At 38.6% G+C, this 23,305-nt stretch overlaps 1 protein-coding gene across 6 annotated transcripts in view; it reads left to right on the top strand.

Annotated features, from left to right (window-relative positions):
* LOC121948704 (poly(rC)-binding protein 3) overlaps window positions 1-19,296 on the top strand; it is a 53,205-nt gene extending 33,909 nt beyond the window's left edge. Inside the window, exons 6-13 of one of the 6 annotated variants that reach the window (XM_042494113.1) lie at window positions 307-438; window positions 3,017-3,145; window positions 4,394-4,468; window positions 6,642-6,683; window positions 9,327-9,405; window positions 11,304-11,356; window positions 11,939-12,108; window positions 13,118-19,296. In XM_042494113.1, coding sequence (XP_042350047.1) covers window positions 307-438; window positions 3,017-3,145; window positions 4,394-4,468; window positions 6,642-6,683; window positions 9,327-9,405; window positions 11,304-11,356; window positions 11,939-12,108; window positions 13,118-13,172 — 735 coding nt within the window. In that variant the 3' untranslated portion in view covers window positions 13,173-19,296. The remainder of the gene's footprint in view (window positions 1-306; window positions 439-3,016; window positions 3,146-4,393; window positions 4,469-6,641; window positions 6,684-9,326; window positions 9,406-11,303; window positions 11,357-11,938; window positions 12,109-13,117) is intronic. The other 5 variants (XM_042494110.1, XM_042494108.1, XM_042494109.1 and 2 more) reach the window with 5 other exon arrangements.
* The last annotated feature ends 4,009 nt before the right edge of the window (window positions 19,297-23,305 follow it).

Below are 23,305 nucleotides of genomic sequence, written 5' to 3'. Positions count from 1 at the left end.
CATCATCTGATTGATATACTGAAGTACTGTGACTGGAACTTGTAAGAGAGACCCTCTGCTGTGTCCTCAGTGACCTGTGTAAAATCTGGCAGACCAAGGCGCTTGTTATTTACTGACAAAGCCAAAGAGAGGTACTCTTTCAAAATATATGAAAGAATGATTTAAACGTGTTTTGCAGCACAGTTGTACTGACCTTTAAGTTTGTAAGCTGACATATATATGGACAGCCATAACCAACACAAGCATCATTGATTTGTTTGGGTCACACTGACACACAAAATGAAATGTATGTTTTTTGCTTTCTAGGACATAATCAATTCCATGAGCAACAGCCCAGCAACCAGCAAGCCCCCAGTCACCTTAAGGCTTGTCGTGCCAGCCAGCCAGTGTGGCTCCCTCATAGGTAAAGGAGGCTCCAAAATAAAAGAAATGAGAGAGGTATGATATGAAAAATGTTTGTGTGGATAACATAAAAAAATGCTGTGGACCTTCTCTTTTTTGCCTTGTTTCTTTGCAAAAGAAACAAAACATGTAGCCAAATTGTGTCATCTCTCCACTTTTGCTGGTTACATTTTAAGAATTTACATTCACCAAAATTATTTAAAAACATGGGAAAAAATATTAAATGTATTTTTTGTTTAATGAAAGTGTTATATTTTTTTTTACCAGTTGTCTTTAATGTTTTTTATTTGACTTGTAGGAATTTAAAGGGAAAATTTGCCATCTTTTATGTATTATCTTGTGCACACAAGATAAAAAATATCATCTTTTTAGGGGCTCTGTAGGGTGAGATGACAGTGCTTCCTTGGTTTTATCTTATTACCTGCATAAGCAATCGACACACACTTTTTGGCTAGGCATCAGTAGCTCAGGTGCAATGCATCCTGATTCATGTAGGCACTGCCTGCACAGCTGCTTGAGCAGAAGAACTTTTTTTGTCTATATAGCTGAGGATTTTAATGCTTCACTTGAATTTAATGTTTCAATTGACTACATTTACCATTAACACTGATTGGACACCCACATACGAGGTGGCAAATGTTCTCTTTAACAACATAATGACTATACTTTAAGCACAAAATTCTGACCTTACAGCAGCACTGCAACTCCAGTTTAATGAGCACAGGCAGAGCCCTGTAACAGGCTTTTTCCATTCAAATCTTGATGGCAGTACATTAAGCTTTTTACATACCTGTTCACAAATTCAGGACAGACTCAGGGATGGCCAAACTATGGCCCGCAGGCCAACTTCAGCCCACTACTTGATTATACTATACAGAATATACCTTGAGAATATTCCCAACAATTTGCACAGTATGTTGATTGTACAGCCTAGTTTTAACACAGTGTTTCTGTCATTTTGAACAACTACTACTAGCAAGCCCTGCCACTGCATTTATTCATTTGAACACTAGATGTCACTATTTTATCTACATCATGCATGTTCAAATGCCGGTCTGGGGGTCAGTTATGGATAGCTGACAGAATTTAAATGGTCCAAGGCTTGTTTTTTCAAAATACACCATATATGGCCTGCCATACTATATTGGTTAATTGAGCAAGTTCACCATTTATTTTTTTTTCTTGAACCTTTTGATGGTGGGATTTTCATACAATTGTTCTTTTTAATTTTTTTTTTAAGTAATCGATATGAGATGTAAGAGGCAGCTGGCCCCCAAGCATTTTCAAATTATTTAATGTGGCCCCCATTAAAAAGTGTGGACACCCCTGACCTGCAATGATTAATTTCCAGTCAATAAAAACATTCACCTCAATAAACATGTCAGCAGTCTGAAATGATAAAGGATAGAGCAATACTTTTTGTAATACATGGGCACAGCAATAAACGACTGTAATGTCAAACATTCAAGTTTTTATTGGTGTTTTAGTTTGTCCACCCCTGCTATAGGACATGTAAATGACTGTTGTCAGTTGCTTAAGGGGTGACAGATGACATGACTCGACAGCTCCATCTGTACTCATAAAGCACATAGATGCACATAGAGCAACAACGTGTAACCTTTGCTCTATTTCACACAGTCATCGTCCTCTGATGGGTTCTACAAGCATAAGTAGGCAAAGTTTGATGATTGCTTCAGTTGTGGGAGGTTTGGAGGGAAGAAGGAACATAAAATATGCTGGGAATTAATAAGCATAAACAAAAATAAACAAGCATATTGATAATCAATTGACAGTTTTAAAAAGTTAGTGCCCTCAGTTTAATAATCAAGCCCCTCCTCATTCTCAAGTTGTCAAATACTGCAATTTTGTGCTGATTTTGGCGTAAGATTGCAATGCCAAAAGCCACTTTTCATGGTGTTATGATATGCCCGCAGATGGCTGGACAGCACCTGCTGTGGCAGCATGATGCGTGAATGGGCGGAGCCAGTTAAGAATGCTAACAGAGAAAACCTGGTGCATCTGCATGATAGACTGTTGGATGGCGTGAAGTTGAAATGCTGCTGGTAAATATGTAATAAAAGGAGCACAAGTCCTTACATGGCAGGCAGGAGGGGTGGTGGATGGATTGAACAAACCTCAGACTTGAATGGGTCAGTCTGGTCTTTGCTATTTGTCTGAATGTGATGTTTTTGTTCTTCACCTTCCCATTTGCCTTTTTTGCCTAATCCATGTGCTTTTGTTGACGTTCTGGCATTGTTAGCAACATCCTGTTAACGGCAGACGCAAAAGGATACCTAGGGCGTAATATTTAGAACGTGTTGAATAATCCTATTCTCACCGCCAACTAGTGTGAACACACTTTTATGACACCATGAGCACTGGTGATGTAATGTGGCACTATAGTACGACACGAAAACACAGCTGGTTCCTAGTACAACAGGCCACATCACACCTAGCTTTGAAACTAGATGTTGTTCAAGAAACTTGCTCCTTTTCAATATGTAAGTGCGACTGCAGCTATATTTGTACTCACCAGAATTTTTAGGCGCAACTTGTTTGACTTAGACACGTATCCTGTCTACATTGTCCCTCAAAGTCCTTTACTCTACTCCAGTCCACAGGGGCCCAGGTTCAGGTGGCAGGAGACATGCTGCCCAACTCCACAGAACGTGCAGTGACAATCTCTGGAACCCCAGAAGCCATCATCCAGTGTGTCAAACAGATCTGTGTGGTCATGCTGGAGGTAAAGTTTGTCTAGAAGTGTTCATTTTCTTTCAGAAAGAAGTTGTGTGTTCTCAGATTTGACGCCAATATTGAACTGTTTATGGCTACCAGAGTTGTGTTGTATTTCTGTCAAGACACTCATGAAACAATGTCTCCATATGTACTTCTATTTGCTGTTTGTCTTGTTGAAACATATTTTCTCAGAATTGATTTGCTTCACAGGAAGAGAAATAAGACGAAATACAAGTTAGGCAATGTCTGAGTCAGGAACACCTGGTTATTGTTGTCCATAAATGTCAACTTGACAAGCCATCTGCCGCCATAATTGAGGCCCAGAAAGGGCACGTTGCATCTAGCAACAGACTGTCCATTTTATTGCAGATCTGGATAAGTATAACAATTATTTCTGGGGTAATATTTAAGAATATGATATAAATGATCTCATCACAGTTTACAGGAAGCATTTTGTAATTAACACTTGGCCATTTTTGCATTTAACTTTCCAGGTGAACTGTCAGGAAAAACCTGTTATTAGGAACACAGTTGCTGTTTTACTGATACTGTATGTAAAGCACATACCTAAGTGGATGGTCCTTCCTCAACAGCGCAGCATCTGCAGAGGAAATCTGATTAAGCCCTCTCCACCATCTCAAGCAGCCTTGTTGCTGCAGCATAGCGTGAATCAATACCTCTGTCATTATAGTAAGTTCGCAAACTGGAACTCCCCTGTCTTCTCACTGAAATCACCTCCCTGCTGTCTTACAAAAAAAAGCACACTTCAGAGATAAAATTGACATGTGGTGATGCATTTAATGAATTAAGTTTGACATGTGGCAGGTCTTTGTGTTGGTCTAATCTCTATACAGAGACTAGTCATACCTCTGTGCCCCATGACTCCTTTTTGTTTTCATTAACAACATAATTCAGCTTTTAAAAAACTGTCAACCGCGTTGTCTGTGATTTTTCTGCTTTTATTCTGATGTAGCTTTATGCAATATAGACATATAGCACCTGGGAAAATGTGATGAGTATGAATACATGTTAATCACCAAGTGAAGGATAAGTTTAACTTTTGCTGGAAGGTGGGTTTTTATGCTAAGCTAAGATAATATGGCCTATTTGGCAAACAGATGTAAGAGTGTTATTGATCATCTTATCTAATTCACGGCGAGAATGTGAATAAGCACATTGCCCAAAATGTTGAATGAGCATTTGTTGTTTTATAGGAAGAACATGCTGACTCTCCGCTCTGTTCTCTTTCTCTTAGTCTCCACCAAAAGGTGCCACCATCCCTTATCGCCCAAAGCCCGCCTCCACGCCGGTCATTTTTTCCGGTGGCCAGGTAAGAGCTGAGGTAGCTCCTGCTTGTTTGTGCCCACAGCCAACCTGATACTTTTACTGCAGCATCAGCCATTGCCTGTTCCTGCAAGCCTTTTTACTTTCAATGTGCACACCTGCATGCTACCACAGCTCTTTTACAAATGAGCCATCCTATTTAGAACAATTGCAGCATTGGTTGTTCAACCACTAAAATGGACTGTGTTTACATTTTTGTGCAAATCTGCCAGTGCCCTCTCAGTAGCAAAGGCAGAGGTAGTGTGACATTATTAACCCTTAGAAACCTGCGGCTGCAGGTTCAATTCCAACTCGCGGCTCTTTGCTGAATGTCGTCCCCTCTCTCTCCCTGTTACATGCTATCAAACTTCTGTCCTATCTAATAAGGGAAAAAAAAATGCCCAAAAAAATTTAGAGATAGAAAAAAAGAAAAAACCCTTTGAAACCTGGATGGACATCAATTTCTTTAGGTGCTTCACAAGAGTATTTCACAAGAGTATAAACCTTTGAAACCTGAGCAAAAAGGTTTAATTATATTTAAAAACATGGGAGTAAATTGTAAGAAATTGGTAAAAGGTGACAAGTAAACAACACAAAAATGAATCTTTAAAAAAAGAAGATGAAGAGAGAGAAATCAGAATATTAGAACCCCCCCCCCCCCCAAAAAAAGTCCAGAAACTATATTGATACTATTTATGATAACTAGAATGATATTTTACATATATTATATTTTTTTAAATTTTGAGCAATGTTTTCAGGTCATTTTGTTTTTAGTGTTTTCATTCCTTTATTTGTGCTAATTTTCAGTTCATTATCTCGTAAGTTTTTATGAATTTGTTGCTAAGTATTGGGTCATTTCTTGTTAAGTTACTAATTGCCTTTCTGTTTTCCCGTTTTTGAAAGAAATCAAGCACATTTGCTCATGTCTGTGGTTTGATGTGTGTAACAAACATGACTTGGATACTACAGTTGGCAGTTCATGTGCTGTCTCCTATCAGCCGTCATCTTTGCTTGGGTGGGTTGCGGACACAAGAAAATAAGGGACGGAGGGTGGGAGCTGTAAGTTGCACCATAATGTTTGATTCAGCAACTATGACATTATTGTCAGCAAAAATGCACAGCAAACACTGATGTCCGTCCAGCTAATGTAGATAATTTAGTTGCATGTCTGGGCTAAAAGCCGTTGGATACATTTGAAAATGTAGCAAACAAAAGAGATACATTTGAGAGACACTTAGCATAACTACTTGTGATGACTCCAATTTGATGGCTTTTCTTTTTGATGGGAAATTACACCCAGTGGATGTTCAATGGAACATAAGATACAATTGAAGCTAACATAATATACAGGCCTGTTTTGGGAAATTTTGAAGTGAGAACACATACACACGGCTATGCAGAAACACACATACAGCTGTGCACAACCCAATACAAAATGCTTGCATAAATACAGCCTTTCTGAAGCTTTGAACATTTAGTTCTGTTGAGACAGTGTGTTTATACAACATAATGGTTATCTCGGAAGCTGCAATTGCAGTAGGATCATTTTGGATTGCATCAGTTTGTGCAGATGTTCCTGTTATTATGTCCAATCCAGTGATTTAGAACCTAGATGTGTCTAGATATATGTCTAGATGTGTCTGTATCTGCTTTATTTTACTCTAAACAAGTCTAATCTATAGATATTAGAAGTCATGTGAGACGTTTTCTTTGCAGAACTGAACATATGAATAAAAAATGAAACTGGACAGCCGGAAATGAAGAATGATAAAGCAGCACTTCCTGGGGCTGTTCTGTAGACGACTGGTGGCAAATCATTTTTGTCACTAGTCAATAGATTTATTATGAAATATTTGCTCTTGTTTTCAGTTAATGATGTGTCCACAGTGAACATATTACAATGCATGTTGTATTAAATTATTACATTAATTTCTAAGACTTGCATGTACAAGGTCTTCACACTCATCTACCTACAGATGTTACTGCTTTGAATGTGGTGATGATGAGTATGATTAAACAGATCATTCAGTGTAATGTCACTGACTGTTTTTGAAAATTAAATACATATTGCAATAGAAGTGTTATTATGGTAATTTGAGCTTCAAGTGTAAAGAGGGTTTGTATGATCTGTATTATATGTGAGGTGGTAAAACATGCTGTTATGTTTGTTATCTTTCCAGGCCTATACAATTCAGGGACAGTACGCCATACCACACCCAGATGTGAGTAACTAAAACAATCAAGGATTCTATTTGCATATTAGTTCTATTTAATTAAAGAATAATAGCAGCCATTTTATTACATGGATACAGAAGCCAAGAATGGCTGTGCTTGCAATTGTTTTTAAAAAATAGTTGTTATCTGGAGATCACAATTATTTTATTACCTTGAGAAAACAAACTTTGTTACCTTGAGAATTTCAGAGAATCAACCCATAATCAAGAAAAGACAAAAGATTGTTTCCTCTTATAACTTAACTTGTTTCCTCTGTTAATCAGAAATCAGAAGTGCCATGCCAGCATGCATAGATGGTGTCTAGACAAATGTAGCAGCTGGTTTAAACTAAATAAAACTATGCATTTATGCCTTGACTTAAAGCTTGGGCATACTTTCTAAATCAAAATGTCCGCAGACAGCTGCAGTATCACAGACATGCACGTGGTTCTATTCATAGAACAATTGAGGGTCCTTGCCCCCTGGCAGTAAAAGGGGGGCCCTTAGCTCTGTGCTCTTAGTACCAATATCAAGTGAAAGTGAATGAAAAAGACACTATAACTGGAGAGAATATCCAACAGGCTCTCTTCCCAAGTCATCACAGATTACTTCTTTGCAGTCGACTATCATTAAATATAGTCATATTGATATGTTACGTTCTAGGTATCCTTCTGTGTCTGCCATTAATATATTGGGATGTCGCTACTGTGATGTCAACGAATGCACATGGTGGGATTATGCTGCATGTGGTTATGTTTAGACCACACAAGCACATGACAACAAATGCCAGGACCTTGACAAAAGCACATGCTGACACAGATGGTAAGAATAAGGGGAAGAGACACATGGTAAGGTGTAGGTGGATAGCGAACACTGGACTCCTGCATAAAAGTCCGGGGTTTGTTTGACTCTCACATCGCCCCTCCCTCCCATCCTATAGGGACTTTGTGCTCCTTACATTAGGATGTACCAGCAGTATTTCAATCTAATGCTGTCCAGTGGCGTATCATGCTGCCACGGCAGTAACCATCTGGTGACGTAAAATGACACTGGCAGTAGTTCTGTCTAGCTGCGTTCTCAAATGCCATCCAGCATTATATCATGGAGACTTAATAGTTTTCTGGTGTTGTTGCACCAAATTCAATGCAAAAGCCACAATATTTGATGACTTTGGAATGGGCCAGAATATCAAACTTAAAACTAACTTCCCTGTTGTGAGGTGGCTGCAGCTGGGATAACTGCAGTGATTTGGACTGAACTGGAGTGTTAAAAGGAGACTGGAATTTGCGCAGCTGGTTTACTATGCATATAGTTACACGGTCACAAAAAAAAAAAAAAAAATGTTCTGCATGCGGACGTAGGCTTTGGGGTCAGTGTGGACCCTCATGTATATACAGACGCAGAAACTACTAATTGGTCTTTAAAGTTCAGTCTTGACAGTGATCTCATAGGCTGAAATCAGTTATGATCAAATGATCCAGGCACTCATAATCAGTTGTCAATAAATATCCCATTATCTCAAGAAAACAGAAGTTGTTTTCTGATGATACATTCTTTTATTAGCTAAAAAAATAAGTTTTGTTTTCTCAAGAATCGATATGGTAAATTAAGTGCTTATAACAAGCAAAAAAGCTTTGTTGTAGATATATATAATTAACTCGTGAAATTGAGACAACAGTATTGAAAAGGATTACTGCAAGCACAGCCATTTTTGTCTTCCATACATGGATGCACCAGCTTCTAAAGTTATTTAGAGGCAAGTCATAAATCACAACTTCCAATTCTGTCCTTGTGGTTTAAGGGTGGACTGCAGCTCATTCACCGGAAAGAACCAGATGTGGTTGATAACGAAACGGTGACTTGGTGATAACGATAAAGGCAAAGACAGTAATGGCAGTTTTGATGTAGACACCCCTTTAATTCCGGTGGACCATCTAGTCTCCATTAATAATCTGCCTTCATCTGTCCTTGTCGTAAGAGCATCTCATGAGCTACCTTGTGTCAGATCCACTAATTCAAAGTTGGGCAATGATTGATGCCGCTCGAGGTGGTGGTTGATGGTACAATCGCTCAAGTGCAGGCTTGACACCCTCTTCCACCCTCATTAAAACTCCTCTTAAAAGGAGAAGAAGGCTCGAAAGCATCCGTCTTCCCCCGTTCCCGATGGAAATGATCCACAGCAGGAGATGAACATCCTATAACCATGTCAGGAGGGGGGAGAGCAGCTGCTCTGACAGGCATGTAAAACTAAAGGTTCTTAGTTCTGAGTCAAAAGTGCCAGTTAGAAGGACACATGGTAATTGAAGGGGCAAATAGGAATGGAATGGTTCCCTGCATTTGGTTAATGTTCTCATGAGCCGAGTTGTTTGTCTCATTTTGTAAGTTAAAAATATCACATTGATGTACAAGAACATTACAAGGACACTGGTAGAAAAGGAAAAAGACTCAAATTACACACCAATTTATAACTTCATGACAGACAATCTTTCTCTCTCTGTATCTCTTTTTCTTACTTTTTCGTCCTCCACCACCCTGTGTCATGGCCTCCTTCTCCTCACCGTTTCTTCACTCTAGTTTTGGTTGGTTTCATTTCTTGGTGTGTCCTGTGTATCAGTAACCTCTTAGTTCTACTTTCCCTCCTAACCCTTCAGCAGTTGACCAAGCTCCACCAGTTGGCTATGCAGCAAACCCCCTTTACCCCTCTCGGACAGACCACCCCTGCTTTCCCTGGTACGTACCCACAAGACCCCCATTTCCTTCTCTTTGCATCCAGAGAAACATTATTCTCTTTCCCTACCTTCCACCTTATCTCTCTTTTGGCACTGCATGACTTGACCCCTGTGGTTTCTCTCCTTCTTTGATTTTTTTCATAAAGTTCTCTCTTGACTCTGTCAGATATTTTGCTGGTGAAATGCAAAAGAAGAAATGACGAATTGACACTGGGCTTCACTTTAAAACAATGTATTCAGAATTCACTTGGCAATTGGATTCATCCCTAATTGACACTTTTTTAGGTTGTTTAGGTTGTTTCCATTAAAGATAAAAACCTCCAGTGAAAGAGGTTGACCACATTGTACTGTAATAACAAACTGAAACTGCCCTAACATCAGAACTGAACTGGTTTCAGTGGACCTTGGTACAAATCCATGTATTATTCTTCTTGTATGATGTCCTGCATGTGTACTTGCAAAAGACCAACTTAACACATAAAGAATAAATATTTTGATATTTTCAACACTTTCATCCTTTAAGGATGTGGCAATTCCATTATACATGAAATTATTTATTTAATCACCAAGAGTTCCTAATTTTTTCCCCTCATTTAAATGTGTTTAAGCTGACTTTTCTCACATCTTGTCAAATAACACACATATGGTTTAATAAGGAAATACAGTGTAAAACACTTTAGCCTTCTCCACTGATAAATTGGCTTAAAAATTTAAGCACCGATTTGATGTTTTGAAAAACTTGTTAAGTCATTCACTTGACAATAGTAAAAAATATAACATTTATCTAATGCTACAGCTGATATTAGGAACATTAGAACATTAATGTGGCAGGAAAAAAATTGCAATCTAATGGTGTGGGTTCACATAGCATTTTAGTTTAGAAGAAAAGCAGAACCAGGGTGCTAGGGAATCCTTTATTCCAGCACTTCCTAACAAAACCCTCCCTAGCATAAAAAAAGTTTATTATGTACTAATTAGAAATTAATTAGAAATCAGAAATTAATGAAAAAGACAGCGCTGTTCAAAAAAAAAAAAAAAACAAAAAAAAAACAATCCTTATGTAGACACAGGCCCTGTGGACAAATGGCATCCTGTGCAGGGAATGAAGTCTTGCTACCCATCTGTGTGTTTTACTAATCTGAGCTTCTCTGTTCTTTGTTGTGGTAGACGGTTCGGCCATGCGTGCACGTTAGTGCATGTAAGTCTGAGTGTGTGTCCTGCTTGCTAGCTTATCACTGCGACTCTGCCCTGTGCTCATATGTCAGTTACTGCTGATAACAGTGTCCTGACCCACAGTGGCAGAACGGTATTGGGGGAAAAGCAAAACAGACACTGCCACTTAAAACAATTAGCTCTGTTAGCACTGTTGCTGTTGTGAGTACTGTTAAAGCTGTTAGCATTGTTCACTCTGTTATCACTGTTAGCTACTAGCAGCTGAGAAGCCATCTCCACATTGAGAGTCATGTGCAAGCAATCCCAGGTCAGACTCTAAATCACAGATGTGCTCTGACTGTTGTAGACAGCTTCCCTACAAGCTAATAATTAGCTGAGAAGATGGACACAGACACTTTTATTTATGTGTTAAATGTAAATCTGGGGCCAGGAGAGTGTTAGCTTAGCTTAGCTCTGCTTTCTTACTTACTACAGGCAGATTTTGTTGCCTTCAGACAGAGCCGGGCTGGCTGTTTCCACTCTTAAGTTTAGCTAACCATTTGCTCGCTGTAGCTTCATTTTTAACATACACACATAAGAGTGGTGTCAATGATCTCATCCAATTCTTGACAAAAAAATCAATAGGCCTAAGCATATTTTCCTAAAAGGTCAGATTAGTCCTTTACAGGGTTTAAATGACTTTTTAAAGTCAAATCTCTTTTCTTATCCTGTTGCTCCCCAATTCAGGTTTGGATGCCAGTCCACCAGCCAGCACCCATGAACTCACCATTCCCAATGATGTGAGTAGTGTTTCCTTGAGACAGCTGACTGAGGGATGGGCTTTATGTTTCAGAATTCTGTTCTTTGATTTGATGTTGGCATATCATGTTGTAAAGATTTCAATTTTGTAAAAAGGCTGTAGTTTATGTCAGGGGTACCTAAAATTAAACAGAGTTTTGTCTTAGAGTACGCTGATCGAATGAATTTAAATTTTAAGAGGGTATAAGGCAGCTTCAATTGTTAGGCCTAATTAACTGATAAGGACAAAATTTTCAAATGGTAGAGTACACCGAGGTAATCCTGTTCTTTCAAACATAAATATTAAAAGAACAAATGACTGACATCATTACCAACAATGATCCTGCAAATTTCTTTTCTTATCTTTTGCACAGCAGAATACCCCCAGTCAGCTGATCTATTGGCCATGCTATCATTAATCAAAGTTAACTTACCGAATGATGGGATTTAAATGAAACCCAGACCATTTCATAACCCATTAGACTTCCTTTTGACGTCAAATGTTAAGGCACAAGTATAAATTAATTAAGACAACAGAGAGGTTTGCTTGCTTCATGTTCAAAGACTTCTGCCTTTTCCCCCAGCTAATAGGCTGCATCATTGGACGCCAGGGAACCAAAATAAATGAGATTCGACAGATGTCTGGGGCGCAGATCAAAATTGCGAACGCCATGGAGGGCTCGTCGGAGCGCCAGATCACCATAACAGGGACTCCTGCTAACATCAGCCTGGCCCAGTATCTCATCAATGCCAGGTAACCTTTTAACTTTAACTGCTGGGCTCCAGCACAATCTAAAGGATAAAAGCAACACCTGAGTGTCCGTCCTTATAGTAAAGATCTAAGAAATAGGGTATCTGTGACTATGTTTAAAATGAATAAAAAATAGCGTGGTAGTTTGGTTTGACATATATGACACTGATACTTTGATGAGTTGCCACAAAAAGCACATTATCTGTCAGCTTTTGACAAGCGGCAGATACATCCATGAATAATGTGGCTTTTCATGTTATATTCTTGGGTTTTTCTTTCTACTTTGGTTCCTTCTTTCCACCCAAGTGTAGACATTAATATGCATTAAGTTTCACTCAGTACTCTCTTTGTGAGTAAGTGGCTCATGGGAGCAATGCCAACTACAGAGACAAGTAAGTTGTGTCTTTGAACAGAACCTGCAGATTAGTAAATTGGATGTTCAATAAATGAATCATCAAATGCTCAATACCAACCTCAGTCTGGAGAGTTCACGGACAAAACCTTCATGATTAATTGGTAAATCAACACAAAAAGGTATTCAGTCTCAACAAGCCTAATATAGCAGATAAACCTAGGATAACCCTTGTGTATTTGCACATAAGCCATTGATGATATTAAATCAAAAGTGACTAAGACGAAATCTGTTGAACCCCAGGACTAAGATAAACAGAGTCTGAATAGTTAAGATACTGCATATACCAGTGAAATACTGAAAAACATATCTTTTTGTTTGAATTTTCGTGCAATGCTCCACTACCCCCCCAATTCACTGACACCACTAATTCATTATCAGCAGTGAAAATATATGTGTTATCCAGAACTCTGAGAAAGTGGAACCTCACTGATGTCCACAGGCTACCTACACCTCAAAGTTAAATGTTATCAGCGTCAGAGCAGGAAAACCCACACACTCAACAAACAGGACTTTATGTCTTTGACTTCTAAAGGGGATTTTAGACAACGGTCCACTGAGAAACTAATGGCTATTGCTTTCCCACAATTCCAATGGCAGGTTCAGGGACGTGGCTGCCATGTGGAATGACCCCTCATCCATGACTACATCCTGAAGTCACAACCAAATCTGCTTCTGTTTGCAGAAGTTAACATCAAAACCGTCGCTTCACAATAAACCTCTATGTGTTGTCCCACTGCACTTCCCTAAGACTCCCATGGTTCTGCAAAACACTTTAGCATTAGCCTGTGGGAGACCTATAGTAAGAGTCAGACTAACAGCACAGGGATTTGTTTTAAATGGATGTAGCCAGTGTATTGTTAAAAATAGTTTGACATTTTGGGATATTCAGTTATTATTATTATCATGATAAGTATTGCTTGGAGTTCGATAAGAAGGTTCCATTCTCATCTCTGTCAGTTAGCCTACATATAAAGGTAGATTCAAGAGATGATTAGCTTCGCCTGGTAAAGGCTGGAAATTGCTAACCTGGCTCTGTTCAAAAGTTACAAAATCTGCATACCAGCACCCTCTAAAGGCCACCAAAGCCTTGTTTACAGTGTATAGTTTATCTTAACCTTTCCTAGATTTGGTACAGGACTGGGTGGAGAAAAAAATGCATTGGTTGCAATCACTTGGTTAGGGTTAGGGTTGGGCTTGGGCTTGGGGTTAGGGTGAGATGCGACATGGGACTTCTTGCACAAACCCGCTTGAAGTCCTGTATTGCGCAAGTGACAAGTCTGTGACAATACATTTGTTTGAACTTCTAGTATCAACCTTGCTTGCTTGGAATCATGACCAAAGTGGTACCAAAAAAATTATCAGGGACAAGGTGCTATCTACAACTTTTGCTGATGGAAAACCAAGAAAAAGCAAGTTGAGTTGAGCAGAGCCATGTTTCATTTAGTTCTGAAAATACAGCAGACCTAAGCATGGTGATTGGTATTCACATGGATAACAGTACTCCCAAAGGTCACTGCTCCTATCAAAGACATAGTTTGGCCAGAATAACAAAGAAATAATGTACATAGTTAAGGTGACATCATCCATTGGTTTGTGGGCTCCCATTCTGACACTTCAAGTTCAGAGTTACAGCCAATGCTGTCTTAGATTTTTGGAGCCGGAAGTGACCATATTTGGGTGAAAGGCTGGCACTGTAGAGGAGTGAGGGGTGGATCTGACTGCGAAGCCTATGACACTATGCAGCCTTCCAACCAAAGTGGCCCTACCTTAATTATGCATAACTTAAAACCTTCATAAAATGTAAATAGGTGACTGATAGAGAAATCGACCACCAAACAGATGTCATGAAGAGGAAAATTAGCCCAATTTTTTTGCATCAGACTGTACACACACAGTATTTCTGTTGTAAAGCTGGACATCTGGGTTCTGTGGCCTCTAGTGGCCATTAGAGGAACTGCATTTTTTGGCTTGTTTTTGTGTGTGTCTGCTTCAGCTTTCAGTCCTGGAGGCTGTTGCTTGAGTTTGTCACATAATTTAATTTTTTGCACATCAGTTTTTCTAAGAATTAAAAACAAACACACTCACAAAGTAAGTTTTACATGTTTTACAAGTTTTACTCTGCTACCTAAAAACAGAGCCAGAGCCAGGCTAACTGTTTGCAGTATTTATTCTAAGCTAAGCTTACCATCTCCTGGTTTTAACATGAGAATAGTACAGATCTTGTCTTAGTGCAACAAGTTTATAAGCATATTTCCCAAAATGTCGCACTATATATCTACAAGTATTTATTTAGCATGCCTCATTCCTACAAATATATTGTGTTTTTTTGTCATTACTACAGTATAGTAGCTACTTTTGCCAATTTAGTCCTATTGTGTCTTGAAAGAGTAAAATGCATAAAAACTGTAAAATAAACAAAAAAGCTAAGAAAAAAAGGACAAAACACATGACTGCCACTTGAGCAATGCTGTTAGAAAGAAGAGTGATGTGATGCCTCTGTCAGGGAATCAGCAATTTCTACACTGAACGTTTTTCATGACACCACCATTCTTTTCTGCCCACTGCATGGCTTCATGAGGGGGTTCGAATTGCATGGTTATGTTACCATATTTTTCTTTTAAAAAGTTACAATGTTTTATGTGAAAAGGTACAATAAAAATATGGTATCAAATCTGTGTAAAACCACAAAACAAATATTTGAGCTCAAAGCCAGCCATTGCAGCATAACTTTCACTCTCAAGCGAAAGTTCTTCTTTCACAGCTGTTTTATTTTTTCTCTGTCTGCCTCCCTACCCTTCCCTCCTCCCTGCTCCTCCTCCTCCCCCACCTCCCCTGAACTGTTCTAGGCTGACGACTGAAGTCACTGGAATGGGCACACTCTAATTTCTACCCATCTTCCCTCAGTGCATCACATGACCTTTGAGCAAATGGCATTGCACCTATAAATTCATTATTTCTCTGTATTTTGACTGTCCTGATATTTAAGTGACTTTAACCTTTATGATTTCTAGTATTTACTGTAAACACATGTATCTGCACTGTCACTAGGATTTCTCACACCTCTCCGAAACCCTGTTGTTTCTGTTTCTGAAAGGTCGCTTTACTTTTTTGACACTCTAGTACCTTTCATGGCATCTCACGCACTGCTCGTCTTTGTTTTTTCCTCATGTTTTAGCACCTCACTGTACTTTCTTTCTTGCACTGCAGACACCTGAAAGTAAATGCAAATTAAACCTAAAAAATGGTATAGAAATTCAAACCAAGGTTGCCCCTTTCTCCACCCCTCATTCTAATGTGTAGAACATTTTTATTTCATATTCAAACAACCTGTGTCAATAAGCAACCCTAAATCAGGTATTTTATTCCAGTTTAGCACATATACACTGTGCTTTATTGTGTGCCTGTAGACTTTTGCCTGCGTCTCTGAGTGTTGTATGCACACTATAGATTGATCTGCATGACACACAAAACCGACTGCATTTCCAATTTATTTCAAAATCAAACAGCTAGAAACAAAATCTGAATGGTGAAAGGGAACACGCTATGAACAGTCTATTCTAATGTGTCACTCTGACTCCGATCTGAAATGACCTCATCGGCGCAGGTCAATAAACATCCACTGTAATACACAGATATCCGTCTTTCCGAGTTCTTATGTAAGACCTGACACAAAGGTTGGTTGGGAAAAAAAATGGAAATTAGCCAAGTACATGACAGCAGTGAAGAGAGAAATCCAAATGCATGCTAGAAATAAAGCCTTCTTTATTCGCCCATACTCCACCAACATCATATAATCATGTTATTCATGCTGCCATCATAACAGCTATGTATAAGAGGCATGGGCTGTATAGAAAGAGCTGAGAACTGAAGTATATATTTACACTTAATTAAAGGTTGGGCTGTTTTTCACACCTGTTGGCCAACATCAAGCCATTCCAGACTGTGTATCTGGTTAGCATGTATGACTCATTTTGTTGCATATGTATCTAAAATGAAGTACCTTTTGGTTTTGCAGGTTATGTCAGTCCATCAAGCTACCTACGTGCAAGGTTACATATACATTTACGTATGAGTCTCTGCAGTTGCCATGTAATACAGAATCTCCTAGGTTACACCACATTGTATGTGTTTCAGCTTGCCTCACTAACAAATGCACACACCCCAACCTGCATCAATGTTCAAACTGAAGCTGAATGTATTTCAAAATCTTTTTTTAATACTTTTAATTCATTCTCATACTGGATTTAAACATCTTCAATGGTGTATTTTCAACCATACACTTAAATGAATACGCAAGAATATAATGCAGAACGATGAATATAGTAGAGTAGAAATACTTATTTATCGAAAATTAAACATTTTTAAGTTAGGGCAGTTTACTCTGAAATTGATGTCTGTTACAGATGACCGAATTTATCATGCTAGATACATCCGATGTTATTTCATCTGATTATTTTGTGTTTTGTTACATATCAAATATAAACCAAGACTTTAACGTATGTTCTGCAAACATTTGAATGTACACCAAGTTCTCACCCCCAACTCGTCAAATACAGCAGCTCGGTCAGTGTCCCTAAGCTTCATTTTTTGACACTCTAGGTACCCCTCTAACATCAGTTTTGGACGTTGAGGGATGGTGTGTCAAAATAAACTTCCTTGTTCACAGAAAACATTACAGGAGTCAAGGTGATGTCACAACATCACCGCCAGTTTTTGTTTGGCGTAAGGGGGGTTTACTCTGTTCTATACACTGCAAAATCACGATGAGGACTTAATTTTTTTTTTTTTTTTTTATTTTCTTTTGTGGTTAGTTTCACAATCTTGAGTAACAATTTGTTTGAAGAGGCCAGCATGGCAAAATGGCCAACATGGTAAAATGACCAACATGGAGTTTGATATCTTGAAGCCCTTTCTGGTGATACAAAGGCAAGATATGGCCCCGATCAGTCTTCAATCATGCCGAGGTTGTTTCAGTAGATACCACTACCTTTGTGCAAGCTTAAAAAATGAGTGAAAAACTTCATATCATTATTATATGGATTATCTGTATGAAATTTGTGTAGTAGGAGATTGTGTAGAACAGACATAAGTGTGATTTGCCTTGGGGGGGCACGGCCTGTTTTAGTTGTCCCCATCTCTATTTATGTGAGCTATTGCTATGTCCATCACTCACTTTTTTCCTTACAATTCCTCATAGCTTTATCTAGTCTGGTTGGATGTCAGGCCAGTCAACCCCCAGCTCTTCAGCATGTTAACTCTGTTGTTATGAAGACAATGGTCTTCATTTGCTGCATGTCTGAGCAATTCTCTGCACTGCTACAAACAATGCTGTAAATTATCTTTTCCCATGCCATAGTTGTGTAGCAACAACAGGTCAAAGTTGACTTTAAGAATAGGTTTTGTCATCAAAACTACTTTAGGTTCAGGCAGCCAAACTCCTTGGTTATAATTAGGATAAACATCATGGCTTGGGTTCAAATAAGTATCTTGATGGTTTTTTTTTTTTTTTTACATGACTTAAAGTAATTTAAGGAGTCTGTCATGTGATGAATGTTAAGCAACGTATATGACACTTATGTCAGGTGATGGTAAAAACATTATGTAATAGGAAAAAGTCAAAACTTGCTTTTGGTTTCACACAGAATTTGAACAGTTTCCTGGGTGACATTCCTGTGTTTGTTTGACCCATCCCTCAATGGCACTCTATGTGGACTCTCAGTCTTCATTTTCAGCAGTTAGTTAAGATGCTGTATTTGACGCCCTGGCAATGAGAACAGGCTAAAATCGATGGTTTTCCCAGCATCTGCGGCTCTCATTTCAAATTATAAGCTACAAGATTGTTTTAAAAAAAAAAAAAATATCAATCACTTGACAGTCAAACATGACACTACAACAAGTAATATGATGTTAATCTGATGGCTGTGTGTTACTGATTGCAGGTAGCTACAATTCTGAATCCACCTTATCGTCATACAATTACACATTTTTCTCCCAAAGCCTGGATATGCATTACTCACCATGATAACTATAAAAACAGTATTTGGGGAATATTATTTGCAGCATTGCAGTTTAGGCTCAGGAACTTGGCCTTTGGTTAGAATTGAATATACGTCAGTTGTGAGTCTGATACGTTGTATTTGTTTGAAACAAGGCTGCTTTACATTACTACATTTACATTTTACATTTACACATTGCTTCACATTTACATATGAATGTAAAATCTGTACATTAGCGATCATCTGGCTGCATCCAGATGATGAAACAAGAATTGCTGAGTGAGGGCTAGCAGATTTTTAATGTGTCATATAAAAATGTTCCGTCATCTACAGAATCAGATCTTTAAAGCAGTTTGATGTCTTCTGTAAAGTTCACATTGATGGTTGTGTTTGTAGGCTAAAGGTGTCTGCTGGTTGTGTGCAGGCAGGCAGGCCAGCCAAGACACAGTCATGCTACTTCACAGTTTGATTGATTTGCAAACTTCTCAGTTGCCTTTTGATTGTCATATCTTTCACAATCATGGCATGTGCTCATCATTCTACAATGCCGTACGAGTCAAACACCTCTTGTTAAGTTGCTTTTGTCATTTTACCTTTACATTAACACTTTTTTTGTTACTGTGCTAGAGCAGCAAAAAATTAAAGGCTAGCACTACATGATGCTGTTTTAAGAAAAGTGTCTGATCATGTTTAGGTTTTATCATTTGCTTCTTAAAGGTCTGTATTGGTTTTATTATTATTTATTGAGGTTGAGTCTGAAATGTTTTGTAAAAAGAAGAGAATAAAGTTTGTGTTTTTTCCCTTCCCTTGGATCTTTGTTATCATTTTCAAGTCTATGTGAATTGGGTTGGATGTGTGTTTTCAAAAAGAGCCATACATTAACTTGTTGTCTTTTAACTGGCTGGATTGGCTGCCCAATCCCGAGAAGAAAATGTTGGTATTGCACATCTCTGCAAACCAATGTTACATTTGTACATTTTGTTCAGTTCAGATTGCAGGTATATGAGCTGATGGGAGGAAGAGGGGATGGTGGCTGGCCTGACAACTTGGCGAGATGGCTGCCAAGCTGCAGACCAACAAACAATGAAACTAGTTCTTTTTAAGTGGGATATTGGTGGTATTTCCAGCTAAACATACCCACACATTAATCACTGTGTTGTTGAAACAAAACTTTTCAACACATTCTTTACATGATAACATACTAATGTTACATTTCCAGGATCTGCATAAACGTACAATGCCAATGCTTATTTTGGTGATTGGATTGATAGTGAAACACTGAAAACTCTTGGCTGATGAAGTAAGTTGCAGACTATTCTTGAAATATTGAAGGTGCTGAAAGTGTCAGCTTTGCTTCACTTTATTTTTCAAAGAAATAATAATAAACAAAATCTATCAATACACACGATGTAGTGTTTCTTCCTTTAAATAACGCTGTTTCATTTTAGGGAATCAATCTTAAGGAATATTGCTTCTCTTTTTCTACCAAGTACAGGGCAAGCTGAGTCACCTTCAATTTATTGAGGTGCAACGTCACCCAGGGAGTCTCTATAGGTCCTCCAATCAGACACAAACATGTGGGCACTCACATGGATGCATGCACACCGAAATTGCAGGATTGAACAAAGGGGGAACTTGTGAGCAAAGGCTCTACCCCCAAAAGACTTTTTGTCGAGCAGCTTAAGTCCCCCTCCATTCAAATATGACTCTTATTTTGACTTCGCTGTGATGTTTGACCTTCACTCTGCAGAATGATGAATGTGCAGAGTTTGACGCAGGGAGGCTGTTTTCACATTCATTTGCTAAAGGTGCAAAGTTCCTCTGCACTCACCTTAAAATTTTAGTTCAACACGTATATATACAAGATGATTTTTGCCAATCTTGGTCCAAATGCAATGTACACAAATCTCCAGAGCATCTCTCCAAATGGATTTTGCAATGAGGGAGAAGATGAGAGGTTATTGAATGTCTTTGTTGAAAGACTTAAACAGAAACAAATTTTTATCAGAAATAGCAGAGTATTTTATGTCCCTAAACCATCAACAAAAATGCACACTATAGTTCACCATAAATTATTGCACCATGAATAAAGTCACATCCTTAACATAAAGGTTGTAATTAATGTAAAGTTATAGAGTTTGGGTTTAGGCAATCAAAGTTACCATGGTAAGGTTTAGGAAAAGAAACATGGTGAGGAAGCACTTTAACATGATTCAGATTTCACACCCCTCTTAACATGCATCTTCAGGGGAGGTCCCGGGAAAGAGTCAGTGAATTTGTGACCAATCCACCACTTCATCCTGCCTCCTTAGAAGACCTCTCAAGAACTTTTCCTTGTTTACTCCCACTAGAAAATTGGTAATGTAAAGTCATCACGTGTTGCCGCTTTGCAGCGGACCTTGCGTCTACATATTATGTTTTAGGTATCTTTCTGCGTCTGCTGTTTATGTTCCAGGATGGTGCTATTGTGATGTCAACAAATGCACATGGTTAGATGAATTGGCATCTAGTTATGTTTAGACAGCACAAGCACAAGGCAACAAGGGTCAGAATGTCAACAAATGCACATGCAAGCACGAATGGTTAGGATGAGGCAACAAGGGCTTGGATGGTTAGCATTAGGGGAAGGAGGCACATGGAAAGGTGTAGAAAAAAAACCCCTCACATTCAGTCAGGAAGCAAACATCGAACTCCTGTATGAATGTCTGGAGATTGTTTGATCTATCCACTGCCCCTCTGACCCACCCTGTTGGGACCTTCCAGCTTTTTGCAGACCGTTTCATTGCTATTCTCTTGCCACAGCAACAGCTTTGATCCCTGTTTACTCCCTGTCAGCTACTGCATTAATACACATCAATAAACAATAAGAACACTTGGACCCACTTACAATGGATATGTTTTAACTGACGCAGTCCGTCTCTGTATCAAGCTGCCGCATCAGGTGCATATGATAAAACTGCCAATGGTTCTGTCCGGCCAAGTTTTCAGCTTACGACATTCAGCAATGTATGATGCGGATGTGAAAGGTGGCTTTTGGCATTGGAATGTTATGCCGAAAATCAAGGCAAAAGCTGCTGAATTTGATGACTTCAGAGTGAGAACGGTGAATAGGATTGGCAAGTAGCTTATGCAAAGACATAGGACAGGTGAAATCTAACTGAATGTCTTAGTTTTTTTCTTAGGAGTTAACTTATTTTGTTGCTGTCATGGATTAGCCAGATAAAAGTGTATTTCAATATTCAGTTATGGATGTTATAAAAGCATCTACAAGTATATAGATCAAATGGGCTGTAAATGAAAAAAAGCAACATTTTAATCCCTCTCCTACTAAAAGGTAGGAGAGGGATCAAAAACAGCTTTCAAGTAACATTCAAATTTACACCTCCAGTATCTAATGCAATGACATGTAATTCATTCTGATTCCCACTGTTTTCTCTTACCCCACCACAGGAGGGGTAAGAGAGGAGTCACATTCAGCCACAGAGCAGCGCCCTTGTGTCTGGCTCAAGAACACATCAGCAGGGTGGCATCACATTGGTGGTGCAGACGTGGGTAAGTGTAAAGGGAGCATTTTCCCCTTCTGATGATTCAAAACTGCCCCCCATGAGTAGATATTGAATACTGGGTGTAAATGATTCCAACTAAGACCAAGATAACACCACATGGGGTCAGTTAATTAATGCTTATGCACAACTTAATGACCATAAAGTGGAGCAAATAGCTACGGTAAATCTCTAAAATAGAGGTAGAAGACAAGCATTATGGCAATTATGAAGCTATAACTGTCTTTTGGCTTCATTCCCTTTTCATAATCTGTGATTAACTCGTGCACACAAAGGTTTCCCCACTTTGCCAAATGTTCATAGCCACTCTAACAATAAAAGTTACTTAATGGGAAAGGTAGTTTTTCATATGATTGTCAGGCTTACAAACATTTTTGGTTTGTCAGTGCAGCTATTTAGCCACTGTGTTTCGACCGGTATCTTTTCTGGATCTGTTTTTAAGGATGAGGATGTCTATATCAACAGACGGGAACGTCTAGGGGGGTGGACACAATACCAGGAATACCTTGCAATATGATGCAATCACTTGCAACATCCCTGCAAGGAATTCTAAATTCATGAAGTTAATAATGTTCAGTTTCTCTGAACATTATTAACTTCAGTAAGGTGTCAGTAAGGACTGACTGTTAGTAAGGTGTTGATTCAATTCTATGGAGATTTTCTTTAGGTAATTTTTTTAACTCTTTGAAACCTGGCGATACATCATTTTCTTGTGCTGCTTTCAGATGCCTCTCACAAGTATTTAGACCTTTCAACCTTGAGCAAATTGGCTTGATTTCTTAAAACAAAAAACATGAAAAAAGGGTAATGTGCAACTTGGGATGGAATGTTTCATAAATTGCAAGCAATAAATAGATTTAGAAAATTATTTTTAAAAAGCTAAGGAAAAATGTCTAATTTTTTACAAATTTCCAGGTAATTTTCTTGTACTTTTTACTAATTTCTTGCTAATTTTTGGGTGATTTGCTCAGCTTTCAAAGGCTTTTAACATTCAAGCACATGGTGAACCTGCCTGCCACTGTCAGCCCAGAAACTAACAGACTACAACAGACTGCATGCCACAGTTAGGCCTAAGTGTTAATTAAACAATGATCTAAAACACTGTAACATGAGTTTCACTTTTTTCTGTTTCTCCACGAGCTCGTTTAGAGACACTTACAATAGAACAATTTGTGCCAATGTAATAATAATGCAATTTTTAAAATTTAGCACAGTTAACACAAAAT

Source organism: Plectropomus leopardus, chromosome 10 (genome assembly GCF_008729295.1).
Source record: "Plectropomus leopardus isolate mb chromosome 10, YSFRI_Pleo_2.0, whole genome shotgun sequence".
Lineage (NCBI taxonomy): Eukaryota > Metazoa > Chordata > Actinopteri > Perciformes > Serranidae > Plectropomus > Plectropomus leopardus.
The sequence above is the reverse complement of the archived record's forward strand: the minus strand, read 5'-3'. Positions and strand labels throughout refer to the sequence as shown.